The sequence below is a fragment of the Exophiala aquamarina genome (genome assembly GCF_000709125.1).
Source record: "Exophiala aquamarina CBS 119918 chromosome Unknown aczIA-supercont1.7, whole genome shotgun sequence".
Lineage (NCBI taxonomy): Eukaryota > Fungi > Ascomycota > Eurotiomycetes > Chaetothyriales > Herpotrichiellaceae > Exophiala > Exophiala aquamarina.
Window position 1 is genome coordinate 1,213,631 of NW_013550581.1, and position 17,891 is coordinate 1,231,521.

Consider the following 17,891-nt stretch of genomic DNA (forward strand, 5'->3'; position numbering starts at 1 on the left):
TTTGGAGGCAAGTGCAGGTGCAGGTGCATGCACGCATATCAGCGTCGCGGGTTCGCGTTGCGATGCTCTTTTAGGACAAGACGCGGCCTTCCCCTCGCCGCGAGGCCTGAGGCGTTAAGGCGCTTTCTGTCCAGTGTCGACATCAAACTCCAACATCATTTAGTGGTAGTGGGGGTTGGGGGGTTGGGGGGCCGAGGGTGTCACGCCCACCATCGTTTAATTCAAGCTTGGTTTTTCATACAAGGCCAGACCCTGCAAGCACGATGTATCCATCTCTAGTTAGGCCCACTGCTGGTCAGGACTCAGTACCTCATGTCTTAGAATCTATCTTTCGAACACCTTCAAGATCTCCTCCTACTCGTAGAACAACATATCACCTCTATACTAGACATGGGATCTACTATCAATACCGCCTCAACCGGGCTTGAACGGCACTGGCTCTATAATCCTATGTCCGCCGCCATTGAGGTTGACCAGTGAGTGCTCGCATGGCATGGCACCAGCCAGACAATGGTAGCCGGTGCCGACGACGGAGGACATGGCTAAAAACAAAGCAGGCGCCATCCAGAAGGCACCGTCGACTTATTCTTATCGCGGCCACTCTATGCACCCCTGATTTTTTCGAATGTCTCGTCCGATGCTCGAGATCATTGTGCAAATGAACGGACCTTTCTATCATGGCTTCGACTGGCCGTTTACTTGGCCATAGTGGCAGTGGCCATCTTCATCAACTTCCATCTTAAGCATCAACCCTCAACCCTTGAGCTGAACATGTCCCACCCGCTAGGCATCATTTTCTGGTTGCTCTCTCTCGCGTGTCTGGCCAGTGGCATGGCAAACTACATGAAGACAGTCACCAAGTACGCTGGACGACGTGCACTGGTACAGTCGGGGATTAAAACGCAGCTGATATTCGGCGTGGTCGCGACAGCCATCATTGCGGCGTGCGCATTGTTCCTGGGTGCAGCGGCACAAGCTGTAGGATGAAGGGTTGCTAGGCTGCAAGGTTGCAAAGGTTGAATGGTTAAAGCAGCAGCATGTTGATGGCTAGTGAGGACTGATTCAGCAAGCAGGAATTAGGACCATTTAACCAGCAAGATGTTTTTATTGCTAATGACCCCTGCGGTTAGCGCCGCTTTCTCGCGATCCTAGCGCGACTAATGGCGTAACACCCGGCTTGGCGTGGCCATCAACGCGTCGAGAATCGACGCTCGAGGGCGTTTCTGGCTGCGGCTGCACCCCCGACTTTCATTGGTCAACACACCTTTCTTGACTTCGTCTGCACACCAACCCGAACTGCGGGTGCAGGGCAGGGCAGCCATCATTTCACCTTCAACCTTCAAACCGCACGGCTGCACCGCATGAATTCACCTGGGGCCTCTCCCAAAGGACTCTCTCCTGCTGATCCAGCATTATCCAGTTTCATCTCCATTCTTCCATAATTCCTTTCATTCAAGTTGTTCATCCCATCATCAACACCATGGATTCCTCCATGTCTAATGACTACCCCACCGATTTGGCCTACAACCCGCACATGGTCAACCCCCAAGACCAGCAACAGGAAGACACCGCGGCAACTCACAATGGCCATGGTTCGAACCCTGCCACTTCAACTCCTCCCATAGATCAAGATCCCAACCAACGATATAACTCCCCCAACCTCTACCAGCAACCCTCCTCCAGACCCGATTCCGGAATGGGCGGCTATCAACAAACACAATACCAACAGGAGAATAGACATCAACAACCTGCCAAAACCAACAATGTCGTCATTAAAGTTGGTATGGTCGGGGATGCCCAGATTGGAAAGACGAGTTTAATGGTCAAGTATGTTGAAGGCAGCTGGGATGAAGATTATATCCAAACACTAGGTATACACACAGCCCTTCCGTTTGGTTGGCTCTATCTAGCCGCCACGCTGACCGGACTACTCTGCAGGTGTCAATTTCATGGAAAAGACAATCTCAATACGGAATACAGAGATCACTTTCTCCATCTGGGATCTGGGTGGCCAACGCGAATTTGTCAACATGCTGCCCCTCGTATGCAATGATGCTGTCGCCATCCTCTTCATGTTCGACCTGACTCGAAAATCTACCCTCAATAGCATCAAAGAGTGGTACCGACAGGGTCGAGGCTTCAACAAGACTGCCATTCCATTCCTGATCGGCACTAAATACGATCAGTTTGTCAACTTCCCAAGGGAAGATCAAGAAGAGATCAGCAATCAGGTACAATTCGCTTTTTCAACTATCATATCACCCACTAACCACTGCTAGGCGCGACGTTTCGCGAAGGCCATGCGAGCAAGTCTAATCTTTAGCAGTACGAGTCACAGTATCAATGTTCAAAAGATCTTCAAGATTGTCCTGTCTAAGGCCTTCGACCTGAAATGCACCATCCCTGAAATCGAAAATGTCGGCGAACCTCTCCTATTGTACCAGGCGGTCAATTGAGGCTCCTTGATTGGATACTCGGCGTCAATTATCATGCCTGTATCATTGCTGAGCATTTCACCATCAAGAGCTGTTGCTTCCACACCCAGAGCAAGGAATAAAACATCCACCAACATCCCTGATTGACTGTCAGCTGAAGCAATAATAGTGGCAGGACATGAAGAAGAAAGGAGATCAGAACCGCAGGGCGCCTTGTCGAATATCATTCATGCATATCAATGGTACCAGACCTTCTCTCTTCACCAATGGCTATTAAGCTTGGAGTTTGTCTAATTGCTCTTTGATGGAACACCAGTCTACTCTTGTTTTCTTTGTTTTATTCAGCAGCCGGCGCTTCATCACCTTCCCACCAACAGAACGAGTATTTCTTCAGCTCTGTTTCTTTCGGGCAGCGTAGCATGGTGTAGAGAAATTGGTCTGTTTGGGAAATGGAGGAAGAGGCCACAATTGTCAGCATAAGCAAAAGGCGTGTGGAAAGAGACTACGGTCTAGAAAGAGAACGCGGCATCTTTGTCGTGAGCTTGGAGATGAACTGAAACGATCCCCCAAATTGTATGAGCTTGCTCGAATCCCCATCGGCTTTCCTGTCAGAGACATGTCAAGGGCAAAGCAGAAGGGAAATCCTCAACGCCCTCGGAGACATCGCAGATGGAATCATCCTCAACTTTGAGGTGCATGCCAAATGTTAGGACCCTCGATTCAAGCCAGCCAGCACACCGGAATCTAGTTGAAGAAATTGATGGAGAGGCAGAGCAGCAAGCCGCGGGAAGCGAAACTCGAAAATGCCCTTCAATCAATAATGAACCCATTAATTCCAAGTCTCTATCCTAATCCCATGTCCTTTCCCCGTCCCTCCTTCGTTCTTCCAGGCGTGAACACGACGATCGTCACTCTGCCATGCTATGGGTTTCGCGGTGTGAAGAAGGATTCAATTTCTTTCTCTCTTTCCACAGGGCCGCTTCGGACCCGCGCTGCAACACTGTACTTGCTACTACTGATGGCATTGACGTTGACGCTGCCTGTGCACAGAAATTACGAGGCACTGAGATTAGACTCGATTGGAACTAGTACGGGCTGGTTGAACGGGCTTGCTTGTACAAGTATTTAGCAGACTAGCAGTTCTCTACCACAGTATCATGCCTTGTGGGCCTCGTCTCAGCTGCAGTGCGCTGGCTCGTCTGACCAATCTGATCTCATCGGGCAGGTTTCTTCAGCCTGGGTGTTCTGTACTCGGTAACAAGTCAGCCTTAGCTTGATTGAACGTTTGGGTTCCTTGCAATAGCAGCGACAATCTGGTTGGGTGGAGTGCGTTTGGGACTTGAACTTGCCCCTATCTTAGAGCTTTTGCGTGTCTATGATTTTGCCTACGACGCCGCTACCATGAAGAGCGCAAGGGTCGTCGTCTGTTTGTCTTTTCCCCTTCTCCTGCTCATGAACTGGATCATTGCATACACTTCCCATAGCCTCCTTGCAATAGCTGTCGATAAGCTACCTCCCGGCCTTTTGAGTCTCGCTTACGCACTTTCAGCAAGAACGTTCCGGACCACTTGTGCGAATTCCTTCTTCACAAACTCGATGTATCCCTTCCATTGGATCATCTCCCCAGATCCGTCGGTGGCTGCTGATGGGAATTTGCGATCCAATTCTAGTGTAGTCCGGATCACTGCCGCATTGGCCTCATTGACCTTCTCGATCTCCTGCTTGACAGCATTTTCCTTGATCTTGGCTCCAAGTACGATGCGGAATTTTTCGGCAAGTGGTGATAGGCGGCGTCGGCTTTCATCTCGATCGATAGTGGACAGCCGACTGAGCATCAAATTGCATAGTATGCGAATATCATGGTCATCAGGGATGCCGTCGAGAATTCGGTCGAAGACCTTTGAAATAGGGAGATGTGGGATTGCCTCAGGGTTATCAAGAAGAGCGTACAGGGTTGCATAAGAAGACTTGCGAAGATCCAGGCCGCCATCTTCATTGTGTGTAAACGGTCCAATCTTGATGACCTTGATGAGCTCAGGCTTGACACGCGAGTCGTCCAACACCGTTGGGAGGAGATGGCTGATTTCCGGGATAATGAGTTCAGGCTTGTTGTGAATCGCCGCATTAAGTGTCGTGACCGCAAGGCGTCGATTCGAGATGTCGACATCACTGAGCATTGTCTTGAGCATTGGTACCATCGTCTTCGCAAGAATGGCGTTGTAAGAGGTACCTGCATCACCCAAAGTGAAGCGGAAAGCAGAAATAACCGTGCCACGGACTTCAGGATTTGAGTCCTCCAACGACTTCGACAGCTCAGGGACATACGAGACTGGATCAATGGTGGCAAGGCGTCCAATGCACTCTGCACCAACTGCACTATTGTCCTCTGCTTGTGATGCTGCAAACAATTTCTGCCATAGTTCTGACAGATATGGAACCATGTCAGCAAACGAACTCTCTGAGTGCTCCAGAATCTCCTTCAATGAATGCAGATATAGATAGTCTTGGGCTGGGGATTGAGTCAAGCTGCCTAAGATGATTGGCAAACACTCTACAACATTGTTCGAACTTGCACTTCCAAGAGCAACTGCAGCAGAGAGTCGGACTTTGTCAGACTCAGCACCGAGACATTTAACGAAAACGTCGACCTTGACAGGTGAAGCAGCTCCAGTTCGGAAGCCAACTTCTCCAAGGACGGTTAGAGCGAGACATATAGCACGGATGTCTTGGGATGCCTCCAGCTCCTTGAGGAAATCTGGAACAGTGACGCCGAGATTATTGCCACCGTAGACCAGCAGGGTTCCGATTGCTCTGCCGAGAACGATAGTTTCGCCAGCAGTGCCTACAGTCAAAAGGCCTTTCATCAGGGGTGCGCCGGCTCCTTGTTCACCGATCACTTTAACGACAAGTAGATAAGCCCGCAACGGAGGACCTTCAAGCCGGGCTTGTGTAATGCCACAAAGAGCAGCAACGATATCATCATTGACGAGAGCAGCTGGATTGGTCGGAATAATCTTGGAGAAGATTACCAAGGCAGGCGTCAGGAGATGAAGATCAGTCCCAGACACAAGCGGGAGGAGCAGGGTCTGTAGGATCACGATCGTGTTCGTCTCATACTGCGCCGACGTAACCGGGTTCAACGCCAAATACTGTAGTGACTCGAGGCATGAAGCACGAAGAGCGCGATCTGCCTTGCGAAGTTGATTTGCCATCTCGAGTGAGACCTCTTGGATCCATGCAGACCCGATATTATCATGGCTGCTGGCAGCCTCGCCAATCAGGCCTATCGCTCTCGCGCTAGCCAATCGAGTAGTCTCATTCTTCAATCTATCGCTGAGAATACCCAAACTCTTGGTTCTAGCCTGGCTTGGGAGGAGCTGTGTAGACGAAGTCCTCGCGATCAACACTCCGAAGACTTGAATGGCACGATGTCGGACTTCGAGGTCTGTATTGTTGTCGGTGACTCGATCAACAATAACATGCCACAACTTCTCGATATGAATTGCATGATCTTGATTGGTTGAAGGTAGTCGAGGAGGGGTGAGAGCCTTCACGAATTGCTCGATAGTTGACAGTGCTTCACTGGAGACTTTGTAATTTTTCTCATGGGCAATTGCGGTGACGGGCGGGATCAACGCAATGACAAAAGGGATTAAGACCGAGGTCTCATTGGTCTCGGTAATCGCACTTATGAGATTTAAACTTTCGATTTGTAGGCTGGCAACAGTAGCTGAAGCACCTGATACTGCGCTTCCCGTTCCAGTGGGAGATGTATGTTTGAGTGCATCGGCAATGGGATCTTCCAACTGTTGTAGGTGATCCGACAAGATTCCGTTCCGAGCTAATGTGAGCGTCTTGAGCATGACGATCACGGCTTGCTTTAAAGAGACAGTTGCCTTCTTCCATAATTTCGTCAGGGCTTGGACGATTTTAGGGACGAGACCGAGGAGCTCCGCTTGAGAGCCAGTTGGAGGAGCTGCAGGCAGAATCGGAGGGCTAGAACGGCTAGCTATTAAGCCTTTCAAGTCTGGGTCCTTTCGGTCCGCCTCACTATCCTGGCGTCTTCGCTTTCGAGTGTTGGTAGGAGCAGCCGGGTTTTCTGAGGAGTCTCGACGAGAGATGGCATGTGTCAATCCCGAACCTGTTTTACGAATCAAGGCTGTGGTAGTAAAGATGACTTCAAGTCGCACACTGTCCTCCCGCTCATTAAATAGTCGGCTGATAAGAACAGGAGCAATTTTGCCAAACAAAGTCGCTCGATCAGCAGCTGAAACGCCAGCAACAATAGTATACAGTGCTTTAGCAGCACATCGTCGGACCTTCCAACTCAAATCATCCACGTCGCTGAAAGCGTCGTCGTCGTCGAGTTCAGCGTATTCATCATCGTCGTCATCATCGTCAGGAGGATCTTCCGTAATCCCATCGTCAGAGTTGCTTTCTTGTGTTCCGCCCATTTCGTCATCTTCAGTGTCTGCAACATTTGGATCATATTTGAGATATCTCAAAGCTGCACTTATAGCAGAGTCCAAGTAATTCTTCATCTCTACTGGACATGAACCTAGTAGTGCCTCTAGGGCAATCAGAGCGGTCTCGCGCAGCTCCTCAATCTCTGGGTCTACCTCTGCCTCCTCATCGGACAGCTCGGCTGATGCTGATAGCTCTTCCTGACTTAGAACATCAAGTACAAATGGTAGTAGCTGAGGCACGTAGGGCCCGAATTTTCCTGGACTTGAACGGGCTAAAGTCCCAATCGTAGCGGTCAGAAATCTGCGATGCTCGGTATTGATTTGGGAAATCTGGAAGCTTTTTGTTAACGCCTGGACAAATGAGTTGACCTGCGCATCGTTGAAGTGGATCAAAAGAGCGCCAATTCCAGCGAGTGCTCGCTTCTTGACCACACCTCCAGCTTGAGGGCTTTCGATTATAGCCATCACAGACTTGGCAAGTTCCTCGAGTTCAGGAGCTTGTAGCAGCGAACCATAGCATTTGACGATTTCTATCATGACATCGACTGCGTCACTGCTGTAGCCTTTGTCTTTCTGTTTCTGTAATAGCCCAGTAGGCAACTGGGGAGGCGGCTTGTTCTGCGGAATAACAACACGGCCCACAAGCCTGGGTATCAAGACCTTGCTAACTGCATTGTATGCGTCCCTGACCTCTGAGGGGACAGGTCCTGCGGTATGCGGCTGGGGCAAAGCGGCGATCAGGGTACGCAAGGCAGTGTTCGGTATCGAGATGTCAATATCGCTAGTTGTAAGGTCTGTCAACTTGTCGATCAGAGGGGCAATGATATCGCCAGGGGTGCGCATTGCAAGGGGACCGATGCTGGAAGAGTTAGTATAATTTGGGCACTCGGGGCCAGAATACGTTACCACTTCAATGCCTGGTTTTGCACTTCGCCATGTTGGTCTGACAGTGCTTTCAGCAGTCCCTCGATGAGACGAGCAGCGGTGTGAGAGTCATTCCTAATGTACTCGGAAGAAGGACCATTGAGAATGGTTGCAAGGTCGCTCAATTGCATGAACCTGATGTCAGGATCAGGATCATTGAGCTTGCCGAGCAGTGTTGCTATGCCCTGCTGGGCAGCATTTCGATCTCGAGCCATGCTGATGGCAGAGGATCGTGCGACGATTCAGGGAATTGCTGTGGCAGATTCTGGAATCACATGGACGCGCCCTGTAGCTGGTGACTGTCAAATCGGTGTGGAGGGGAGGCTCCGATATGTACAGCGAGAATACACCCTGCAGATCCACACGCTAGAACGCTTTTATGACATGGAGAAAGGAATTGGTGAGAAAGCAGAGAAAATTTCTGGTATAATCTCACCATGCAGCAGCAAATGAACGAGGTACAAACACGGCTTTTGTGTTGCAGTCAGCTACTAGTAATCTGTCGAAACAGAATTACTGAAGGTGGGATGTTTGGTGTGTCTGCTGTTTGAAATGACGTTGGGGGATGCAGGCAGAACCAGATCACGTGCTGCACCACAGAGCGATGTGATGGGTCTGGTGAAGCATTCATGCTCTTATGAATGCGTCTGCCGCCTCTATGATCGACACTTCAGCTTTCTGACGAGCGGCCCCCCCACACCCCGGATGAATCTCGATCCAGCTTCCGAGATGTGTCCTTCATTCCCCGGACCTCCAACGCCCCTTTCTATCGATCTCGGGCGACAAATACCAGTTGATAGCTATACGAGGGCAACTCACGTTTTGGTTGGCAGAAATACGAGAGTTAGTCGGAGAGAGTGCAAATAGATTTATAATTCAAGTACCAGCTGAATAATGCCACAGTGCCGGAGGATGGCCTCTATCGCCTTGTTCCCCACCAACTCACTTATTACATGTCGGAACAGAGGGGTTGCTACTCCTCTTTGTCCTAGTAATCCTTTCAGTCGACCAACGAGTAGCTGGACAGCTGTATTTAGACTTTCAAATTCTCTTCCTCGCAACCGTCTATTTCATTCCTCCTCAACTTACTTCAACTTCCCGATATCGACACCAACTCAACGGACGTCTACCTTCAGAATGGCTTCCTCTCCTCCATATAACAATTTAACCTACTACACCTTTGGCACCCCCAATGGTCTAAAGCCTGCAATCGTTCTGGGGGAACTCGGCCTTAAATATAAGGTTGAGACTGTTGACATCAGTAAGAATACCCAGAAGGAAGAGTGGTATCTTGCTATCAACCCAAATGGCCGCATTCCCGCTCTCAAGGATGGCGACCTGCGTGTTTTCGAGACTGGCGCGATTATGTTGTACTTGACCGATCATTACGATAAAGACAACACGCTCAACTATCCTCATGGCAGCTCAGAATATTACGAGGTCTTGTCCTGGCTCATGTGGCAGATGGGGGGTCTCGGTCCCATGCAAGGCCAAGCCAACCATTTCCGTGCTATGGCAGGAGTCTATTCTGAATACGGCATCAAGCGATACATGGACGAGACTAAACGTCTATTTGATGTTCTTGAGTCTCGTCTTAGCAAGGCTGACTGGCTGGCTGGCGATAAGTACACCATCGCCGATATCGCTAGCTATTCATGGGTGCGAGCTGCACCCATTTTCCTAGACATTCAATTAGATGCTTGGCCTGGCATGGACAAATGGTTCAAGCGCATCGCTGAACGATCGGCTGTGCAACAAGCCCAGAAAATTGCTGAAGGGGGGAGGACCGTCGAGGAACTTGCAAAGCTGGGCGAAACCATGCGAAACAAGATCGATGCTATGAAAGAGACCAACCGCGATTCCTAGAAAGCTCAATTAAACGTTATGGTTGCTAATCGCATATTGAGAGCTGGAGAGAACATCTGTCCATATGTACCATTCTAAGCGGTAATATACCGCTGCCATGTTGGCCGAGGCCGTTTAGCTAGACGCCAACTCCAAGATTTGCATGCCTCAAGTGTACTAAATTCTCGGGCAAGATGAATTCTGCACCCTCTTCCATGCCAGTGTTCCGGACTATGACAAGTCTTCCCATTCACCGAGTCGCCCGCCGATTGGCTGTATCTATCCTGTAGTCGTAAGTTAGTTTTGAGGCCTTACTATACCCACAAGCCCGATGTACTGGAGATGTTCTCTCAAAGAAATCTGCAGTCTGCCCAGGATCCAAAAGATCGATCCCGATCACAACCCAACCAACAAGGACCTGCATTATCATCCAAAACTGAGAATAGGTCCCACTTGGTGCTCCAATATACGGCAATATAGCGACTGAGGAGCCCAGTCATCGGAAGAGGTGCCACTCCCAGGACCCACTCTTATACGCTGTGGGCCTGGATTTTCATCAAGCCTCAAGGGCTTACGAAAATACATAAGATGCCGAATGGTAGGCTCGGAAGGGAATAGAGATGTCGGACTATTAGTCTGCACATATTGCGGGTAACTGTTTACTCATCAATACTCAAGAAGGTACCTCTATGCCCTGTTCAAGAGTTCTTCGGAATCCCCACGGCCGTGAAATTGTGCGACGAGTAATCAGCCTTCCGGCCTATTTGAATCTCTTTTTGCTTTGATCCCTTACCAACATGATGTTTAGAGCTGCCGCTTCATCCCTTTGAAGGCTCCTTGGACCAGTGCACGAAAAGCTCTCAGACTACGACGTCAGCACAACCTGAAATGCCACAACACTCTAGGCAAGCGATGTCGTTCAAAGCCAGAACACCAGATTCAGTTAACATTGGTTACGCTAGCTGATTATATCGCAGCTTTTTAAAGCATCATCAAACTCCTAGTAGGAGTGCACACGCAGAGGGATCAACTTGATGGACCATGAACGTGTCTTCCTAGCCTGTAAAGAAAGCCCAGAGTCTGCCCGCGACCTCAATTTTGAGCCATCCAAAATGTGGTGCGCAACTTCGATTGCCTCATATTTTCGTTACATATCAAACTCCTTCCGCACGCTCTCAAAGTATGCCATCGAATAGGATTTGCCTTCAACATAACCTGTCCCATCCCATTTTGCGGCTGATCAACCAAATGTCTGAACATAGACCGAGCATATACGTCGATGCCGTGGACTTGCTGTTCCAGGAAATACTTTTGATCACCAAGAAAGGTTGGCTCGGCGTGTATGTCGACTTTATAGAAGTCTAGCACCACCTGAGAGTCATGCCGGCCCATTCCCTGTCCGTAAAATTTTGCAAGAAGACTCACTCTGAAGGCATCGATGGTCTTTCGACATTCTAGGCTCACTTCAGCATTCCAGGTTGAAATCTTAAAACTTTCAGTACAGGAAGATGCCAGTTGCGGTTGTCACAGGTGCCAATTCTGGCACGGGCCATGCATATGGATCCCTGGTTTGGAAACAGGGTAGCTTTTCCTGTATGCTGGATGGAATGGCAATCAGGCTGACAGCACACGGCTATGAAGTCTTCGCTCTGGACATGGCTATCGGAGACCCAATCAAGGCGATTGGTTGTACTTTCTTCCAAGTAGACATAACGTCAGGACAGTCTATATCAGATTCCCAAGCCAGTTTCGGGGTCACCTGCCGGCCTGCTACTTAGCATTGCCGGCATCATGTTCCAGCCTGACAAAGACAAATTAACAACGACGACCACGAATGTTCTGAGCAAATACATTATGTCATCCAGGGTGGGCAGCAGAAGCGACAACACGTCTGGTGTTCTCATTGCTTACCGGTCATTCAAAGCTGGCGTCAACAGAATTGGCGTGAGCCTCTCTCTGTTGACGCAAGGACAAAGGAGTGTGTGGTTACCCTCCCCCGCAACGAAGGCACATTGTGGCGGACCCAGTCCACAAAGAATGGCTGAGGCCTGTGGATCCAAAATCCATTTCGCCATATGGCCAGGCCGGGCCTGACGGAATTAGATGACGTATTGAGGAGTGCCACCAAAATGCCACGATTTCCTCATTTAAAAGCCACAACTGTCATGAATACGATTCCAGAGAACATGGTGTTTCTTCCGGACAGGCTTCAATATCCGTTTACTTTGGGAACGCCCGGAATCATCCACTGTGGTTTCAGCATTCCGGGGCTGTCATTCGTCTACTCCGATAGGCGGCTGATCCTAACTGAGTTTCGACAGTAGAATGAAACAAGTACAGTATTTTCCGGGTTCAAATGCGCATTTTGAGTTCCGTGCGACCCGTGCGACGTAGGCAATTGCTAGTGAGCGTTAATGGCCCGCCTTGCCATACAAATTTTCAGGTCATTGTAGATCTAGAAGAATGTCTCACAGCCATTGCAGTCCAGCAAACCGAGTCTTTTGTGCGTTTTCCTGACTCGGTAAATCGCTTGATTACGTCAGGCCCGCTCGGAAGACTGTTATGACTCGAAGTGTGCGCATTTTGTGCGTGATCTGCGTGATCTGTGTGATCCTTCGTAATGGCAAGACTTTGGACGATAACAAGGCTTGATCAAGATTGTTCGAAGCCTCCTTAGAAGAACAGACGTCTTGACCAGCGTATTCCCGCTTATTTGAGGCTCTCCAGTGTCGACTAGTATACCTTGACGTGCTAGCAAGTCCAGGGATTTGCCGTACCTTGAGAGACCATCCATTTTTCTTGCCCATTAGATACCATGGGGTCATCGGAGTCATACCATCAGCCAACAGCGCTTATCGTAATCTCCTCAATGTCAATAGGCCTAGGTGCCATTGCAGCAGCATGGATCTTACTCGACATCATCTGGCGACGAGGCTGGCGGTCAATGATGTACATAATGATCCCAGTATATGTCATTAATGCGCTGTATCTGTGGCCGATCACGCTGTGGGTGTATATCAAATATGGTCGACCGCCACCACCACAGAAGCATGGCGTGACCAGCACGCAGGAAGCGCATCAGCCTCCAACTGCCAATGCCAGTAGAACAGTTGGGGAGGAGACAGGACGAGACACGGATCGGAGTGCTCCTAACGACGGGCTCCCGAATGAGGAGGGGGAAGTCGAGAAGACCGACGTGGAAAGTGGAACTATTGGAGAGCAAGGCGATAATAAGGAAAATTGGTCGGCTGAAGACCAAGACAATCAGAAGGAGAAGGCAGGAAATAGAGGACATCCTGAGCACCATCACAAGAATTCCGGGCGTCCAATGTTCGCGACGGTGACAGTGGGAGTCTGTCATTGCGGCGCGGGCTGCGTGTTGGGGGATATCGTCGGCGAATGGCTCGTCTATGGCACAAACGCGACCTTCGGTGCAGCCCGTCGGCTGTTATGGGCGGAAATGCTCGTCGACTTCGGTTTCGCCTTTGCTTTTGGCATTATCTTTCAATATTTTTCCATTGCGCCCATGGCCGGCCAGTATGGTCCCAAGATTATCTACCGAGCACTCAAAGCTGATGCACTTTCGTTGTTATTCTTCGAGTTCGGGTTGTTTGGCTGGATGGCGATCTTTGAGATTGCGATCTTCAACTGGGAGCTTGAGATGCCTACGGTCACGTATTGGTGGATGATGCAGATTGGTATGTTCCTGGGTCATTGGACAGGAGTACCGATTAATTGGTGGTTGATTAAGACTCGGGTTAAGATACCTTGTGCATAAATTTCACATAATCTAACGCAAAAATCTTTGTCTTGGATAAGAGGCCGTAGTCTAGCTGCTTATGCTTTATTGTTCTTGTCAACCTCTAACCATGTCCCTAATCATAGATATATAGCTATCGCAACAGCTTATTATCAGGTACACTGATAATGATGTCCAAGAAATGGCTATTTGGTCTTATTTCCATTGTTCCATATCCGGAGGCATTAAAAATGCATTCACTAGGTATCCATAGTCATATTTGACGGAGCGCTACATCCTGACTCATCCAGAAAGTTGTCATTCACTCACGAAGAGCAGAGGATAGTGGCAGTTTCAGACCGGGCCTGATCCGTTATAGGCAAATAAGCAGCAAGTTGAAAATTGGCTTCCTTACCTATCAGACGGATAGAGGACATGGTGCTGAAAGAACCAAGCTTTCCCCAGCTTTTTCCATGTTAAAGCAATGTTGGACTGGTCGATGGCCATTGGAGGACCAAGGGATGAAAATTTATGCTGGTGATGGCGGTTCCGTATCGAGTCTCGTAAACAGAAGTGTGGATGGAGAATGTACCTTTGAGTCCAAGCCCTGGGAATCTTCGGTAGTAGGGTTGGTGATAGTGTTGGGCCTTTGTTCTTTGCAGAACGCCGTAATTGCCTGTGACATTGGGCCATTCGAGAAAACCCCTGGTCCTGGGTTAATTGGACAGATGATCTTCATACGTCAGGGTATACATTCCTAGCTTCTCCATCGAAGATCCAATTATCTGTCGGGTGAACGGGTTCACCGGAGCAGATATCCGGATGACATACCCACTTAGCTCAAGATGAGGTAACGGATGCAAATCATTTCTAGAGAAGCATTTGACAGGTGCATTCAGATATGGTATCGGCTAACAAAAGAGGCTATAATTGAGTTTATTATGACGTATAGACAATGTGCGCAAGGGTTCTGTATAAGAACATGACTTCTCTGGTTGACTTCCCTGATGCTGGGAATATCATCATCGAGAACTACTCACGGACACGACAGACCAAAATACTCCTTCATCAACACTAGTATCCTTCGAAATTCGAACGAATTTCACTCCAAAACCTCACGATCAAAATGGCTTGCGGGTGCGGTCCTGGCGGTGAGAAGTGCCCATGCTCTGGAGCGCAGTCATGCACTTGCGGGCAGAACTGCAAGTGCAATAGCTGTGGAGTACGTTGAAAGTTCCTCGTCCACCATTGCTACATTTTAGTCTGCGTGAAGTCTGATTCGCAGAGGCTCACTGACGATATAAACTACAGAAATAAGTCGTCTAAAATCTCTGACTTTGGTTCACATGTTTATGTGAAAGGTTGGGAGGAAAGGTTTGGTGCTGGGCGAGGTTCGAAGTCGGATCACACCTCTTCCAAAGCGGACGAGTGATCCAATTTCATGTTCACCATTAAATGAAACCATTCCTTGGAATTCGACAGGATTCCTGACCATACGTTCGCTTCAGCTTGCTCACTTGTACCCAAGAGTTTGAATGTCATAGTATTACACCTTGGATAATGTTGCAGTCATTGACGCCTGATAACAGCTCGTCGTGAGTTTGGCGCTTTTTGGCGTTGAAATTCTTTGCTCGTCAAGCCGCAAATAAGTCGCCGGCTATCCTACTCCGCCTACCTCTACTATCCTATGGTTTCTCTTATTCTTAAACTATATAGTGATGCCTTTCTTCTATTATATTAATAAGTAGGTAGCTTAGTTAGCTTACAGTAGGGTATTGCAGAGTTGTACGTAATATGACTAGTAAGAATCCTTCCTACCAGGTTCGACGTCGCCCCTACCCTAGAGGGCTATGGTAGATCGAATGAAGGTGACAAACTAGGCACTATAGGGCCGACTAAGGAACGCGGGAATCTCTTTACAAAATAGAGGCTCGATGAGTTAATAGAGGATAGAGGGGAGGGCGGCCCTACTTATCGGCGGTAAGATTTCTGTATTCTTAGTTGACAGCATAGACTTATAGAAGGGTTCGATCAAGCTCTCGCTGCGTCGAGTAGTTTATCACTCGAGTATACATTGACTGAGTAGTCAAGCAGGAGCTGGGAAAGGGAAGGTAACAGCAATAGGGAAGCCGGGATAACGAAAGCTGGCGAAATCAGCGAGGAAGGCCTTCTTGATATATTAGGCGGTCCTAGCTAGGATTGATGTAGTTATATATCCTATGTAGAGATGAAGTAGCGTCGCGTAGGACTATATCCCAAATCGTAAATTTGGCGGCGCTGCTTTAAGGGAGGCTCACGTCTTCATCGGAGACGCTCGACGATATGAGAGCGTATGGAGGGCTGATGATGTGCACTAATAGTGTCTTCACCCTCGGCCGGATCTGGGGTGTGGCGCGAGCAGTTCGACCACACCTTGACTCATTGGTTCGATTTGATATCTAGACAGCCTGAATCCTCATACAGCCATTTGAAGCCATAGTGATACATTGCGTTGCACTTGCGGGTGGAAGAGATGTGAGATCACGCTTTCAGAACAGATTGGTGCACATCGAGAGGCACCACCAGAACTTTTCGACAAGGAAAAACCATGCATATCATGCGTCGATAACAGGCTTTCTATTTCATTTCCGAGCACCTGCAATCGAATAGACCCTCCCTTCCCAAGGCTTCAGCTTCTCCGATATGGCGGAGGATCCAGCTGAACCATACATAAATTCTGGATGAGGCTCACGATGTTGTTCGGGGACACAGGATTCAACCAGCTCGTTAGAAAAGTTGAGCACAACAAGTGCCTTCCGCTCGTTTGGCTGCGCGCTCACAGATTTTTTCAAGTAGGTGAAAGTCCTCTCATTATCCCGATCCAGCAGCTCGAACTGTCCCTCAATGAAGAGATCCGCATTCTCCTTTCGGAACTTGATCAATTCCCTCCAGAACTCTAGCACACTGCCCTTGACTCCCAACTGGTCTGCTACATTCAGTTTCGCGTAGTTTTCATTTACCTTGATCCAAGGGGAAGCATGGGGAGCGCTGAACCCAGCATTCGGGCTTGCAGACGACCACTGCATCGGCGTACGTGCGTTGTCCCGTGACATCCGATGAGCTCCAGCTAATGCCTTCGATTGCATTGTTCGGTCTCCTGGATACTTCAGCTCCATCTCGGTGAAATATTCAAGGATGGCCCTATCCCTAAAGTCCTCCTGTGTCCATGATTCAGACACATTTCGCATTCCAATCTCTTGGCCTTGATAGATGAACAGAGTCCCAGATAGAGTTGCTAAAAACAGTGCAAGCATCTTCGCTGCGGCTATCTGATAATCCCCTGATATGCCTGGACCGAAACGGTGAATACTCCTTGGAAAATCGTGGTTCTCGAGAAATGTTGACGTCCAAGCCTCCGGCGCACAACTGAGGAACCCCTGGGTTTTCACGAAGGCGTCCTTCAGATCTGGCAGCTTCGGCTGTTGAAACTCATGAGGCTTACTAGCCCAATCGTTTCCAACCATAAGGAAGTCAAGGTCAAAGACCATATCGAGTTCGCGCGGTATTGCCGACATGTATTTCGTAATCTCATCCATACCTGTTGCGGGTAGCTCGCCTAGAAGCAGCACATCCTCCCCTCCATACCGCTCCAGTGCATCAGTTCGCATCTGCTGTAGCCACTCGTGGATTCTCGGACCATTGAGGATGTGCTGTGGTAGCATAGGCTGGATGGCTTCGTTGGGCATTGAAACCGGCGCATCGGGAAATGTTTGGTCTTTGCAGTAGCAATTCACCACGTCGGCTCGGAACCCGTCTACTCCTTTCTTCAGCCAGAATCCAATGGCGCTCTCGAAAACCGCCTTTCTGACCTCCGGATTCTCCCAGTTCAGGTCAGGTTGCTCGGGAAGAGCTAGGTGCATATAATATTGGCCTCGTTCTTCGGCATATGTCCATACACTTCCACCGAACGCAGCTCGCCAGTTGTTTGGCGGCCTACCTTCTCTACGTGCAGTTCCCGTCCCGAGGGGCTGCTGCAAAGGGCCGTCTTCCTTGGGATCGCGCCAAATATACCAGTCCGAGAATTTATTGTCTTTAGACTGGCGGCTGGCCTTGAACCAGGCGTGTTCAGAACTAGTGTGATTTACGACCAAATCTAGCACGATCCGCATTCCTCGCGCGTGCAACTCACGGATCAAGGTATCCATGTCATCCATAGTGCCGTATGGCCCGTAGATAGCTTCGTAGTCGCTCACATCGTATCCCATATCGTGCTGTGGGGAGTCATACGTTGGGGATAGCCAGATGAAGTCAACACCCAGGTCTTTCAGGTAGTCCAGAGACGAGATGATGCCAGGTAGATCGCCGATGCCATCGCCGTTGCTGTCCCGGAACGATGCTGGGTACACCTGATATCCAGTGGCGTTATGCCACCACCTCGGAGTCAAAGGCATGCTTGAGGGACGGAGGTGTGAGCTAATTTCCCAGGTCGCCTCTTTAGGCGGA

The 17,891-nt window shown here is 49.3% G+C and overlaps 6 protein-coding genes across 6 annotated transcripts; 4 read left to right on the forward strand and 2 right to left on the reverse strand.

Moving 5' to 3' along the window:
- Positions 1–771: 771 nt before the first annotated feature.
- On the forward strand, positions 772–987 carry A1O9_08429 (uncharacterized protein; the record flags this gene model as incomplete). The annotated part of the gene is made up of 1 exon (XM_013402815.1): positions 772–987. One exon carries the CDS (start codon positions 772–774, stop codon positions 985–987), a length of 216 nt encoding a protein of 71 aa, XP_013258269.1.
- Positions 988–1,480: 493 nt separating this feature from the next.
- A1O9_08430 (rab family, other) lies at positions 1,481–2,456 on the forward strand (the record flags this gene model as incomplete). Its single annotated transcript, XM_013402816.1, has 3 exons — positions 1,481–1,871; positions 1,939–2,231; positions 2,280–2,456. The coding sequence occupies 3 exons, from the start codon at positions 1,481–1,483 to the stop codon at positions 2,454–2,456; spliced, it is 861 nt and encodes a 286-aa protein (XP_013258270.1).
- Positions 2,457–3,970: 1,514 nt separating this feature from the next.
- On the reverse strand, positions 3,971–8,040 carry A1O9_08431 (uncharacterized protein; the record flags this gene model as incomplete). Its single annotated transcript, XM_013402817.1, has 2 exons — positions 3,971–7,760; positions 7,808–8,040. 2 exons carry the CDS (start codon positions 8,038–8,040, stop codon positions 3,971–3,973), a joined length of 4,023 nt encoding a protein of 1,340 aa, XP_013258271.1.
- A 922-nt stretch (positions 8,041–8,962) lies between these two features.
- A1O9_08432 (uncharacterized protein) lies at positions 8,963–9,691 on the forward strand (the record flags this gene model as incomplete). The annotated part of the gene is made up of 1 exon (XM_013402818.1): positions 8,963–9,691. One exon carries the CDS (start codon positions 8,963–8,965, stop codon positions 9,689–9,691), a length of 729 nt encoding a protein of 242 aa, XP_013258272.1.
- Positions 9,692–12,539: 2,848 nt separating this feature from the next.
- On the forward strand, positions 12,540–13,448 carry A1O9_08433 (uncharacterized protein; the record flags this gene model as incomplete). Its single annotated transcript, XM_013402819.1, has 1 exon — positions 12,540–13,448. One exon carries the CDS (start codon positions 12,540–12,542, stop codon positions 13,446–13,448), a length of 909 nt encoding a protein of 302 aa, XP_013258273.1.
- A 2,582-nt stretch (positions 13,449–16,030) lies between these two features.
- A1O9_08434 (uncharacterized protein) lies at positions 16,031–17,839 on the reverse strand (the record flags this gene model as incomplete). The annotated part of the gene is made up of 1 exon (XM_013402820.1): positions 16,031–17,839. The coding sequence occupies one exon, from the start codon at positions 17,837–17,839 to the stop codon at positions 16,031–16,033; it is 1,809 nt and encodes a 602-aa protein (XP_013258274.1).
- Between the last annotated feature and the right edge of the window lie 52 nt (positions 17,840–17,891).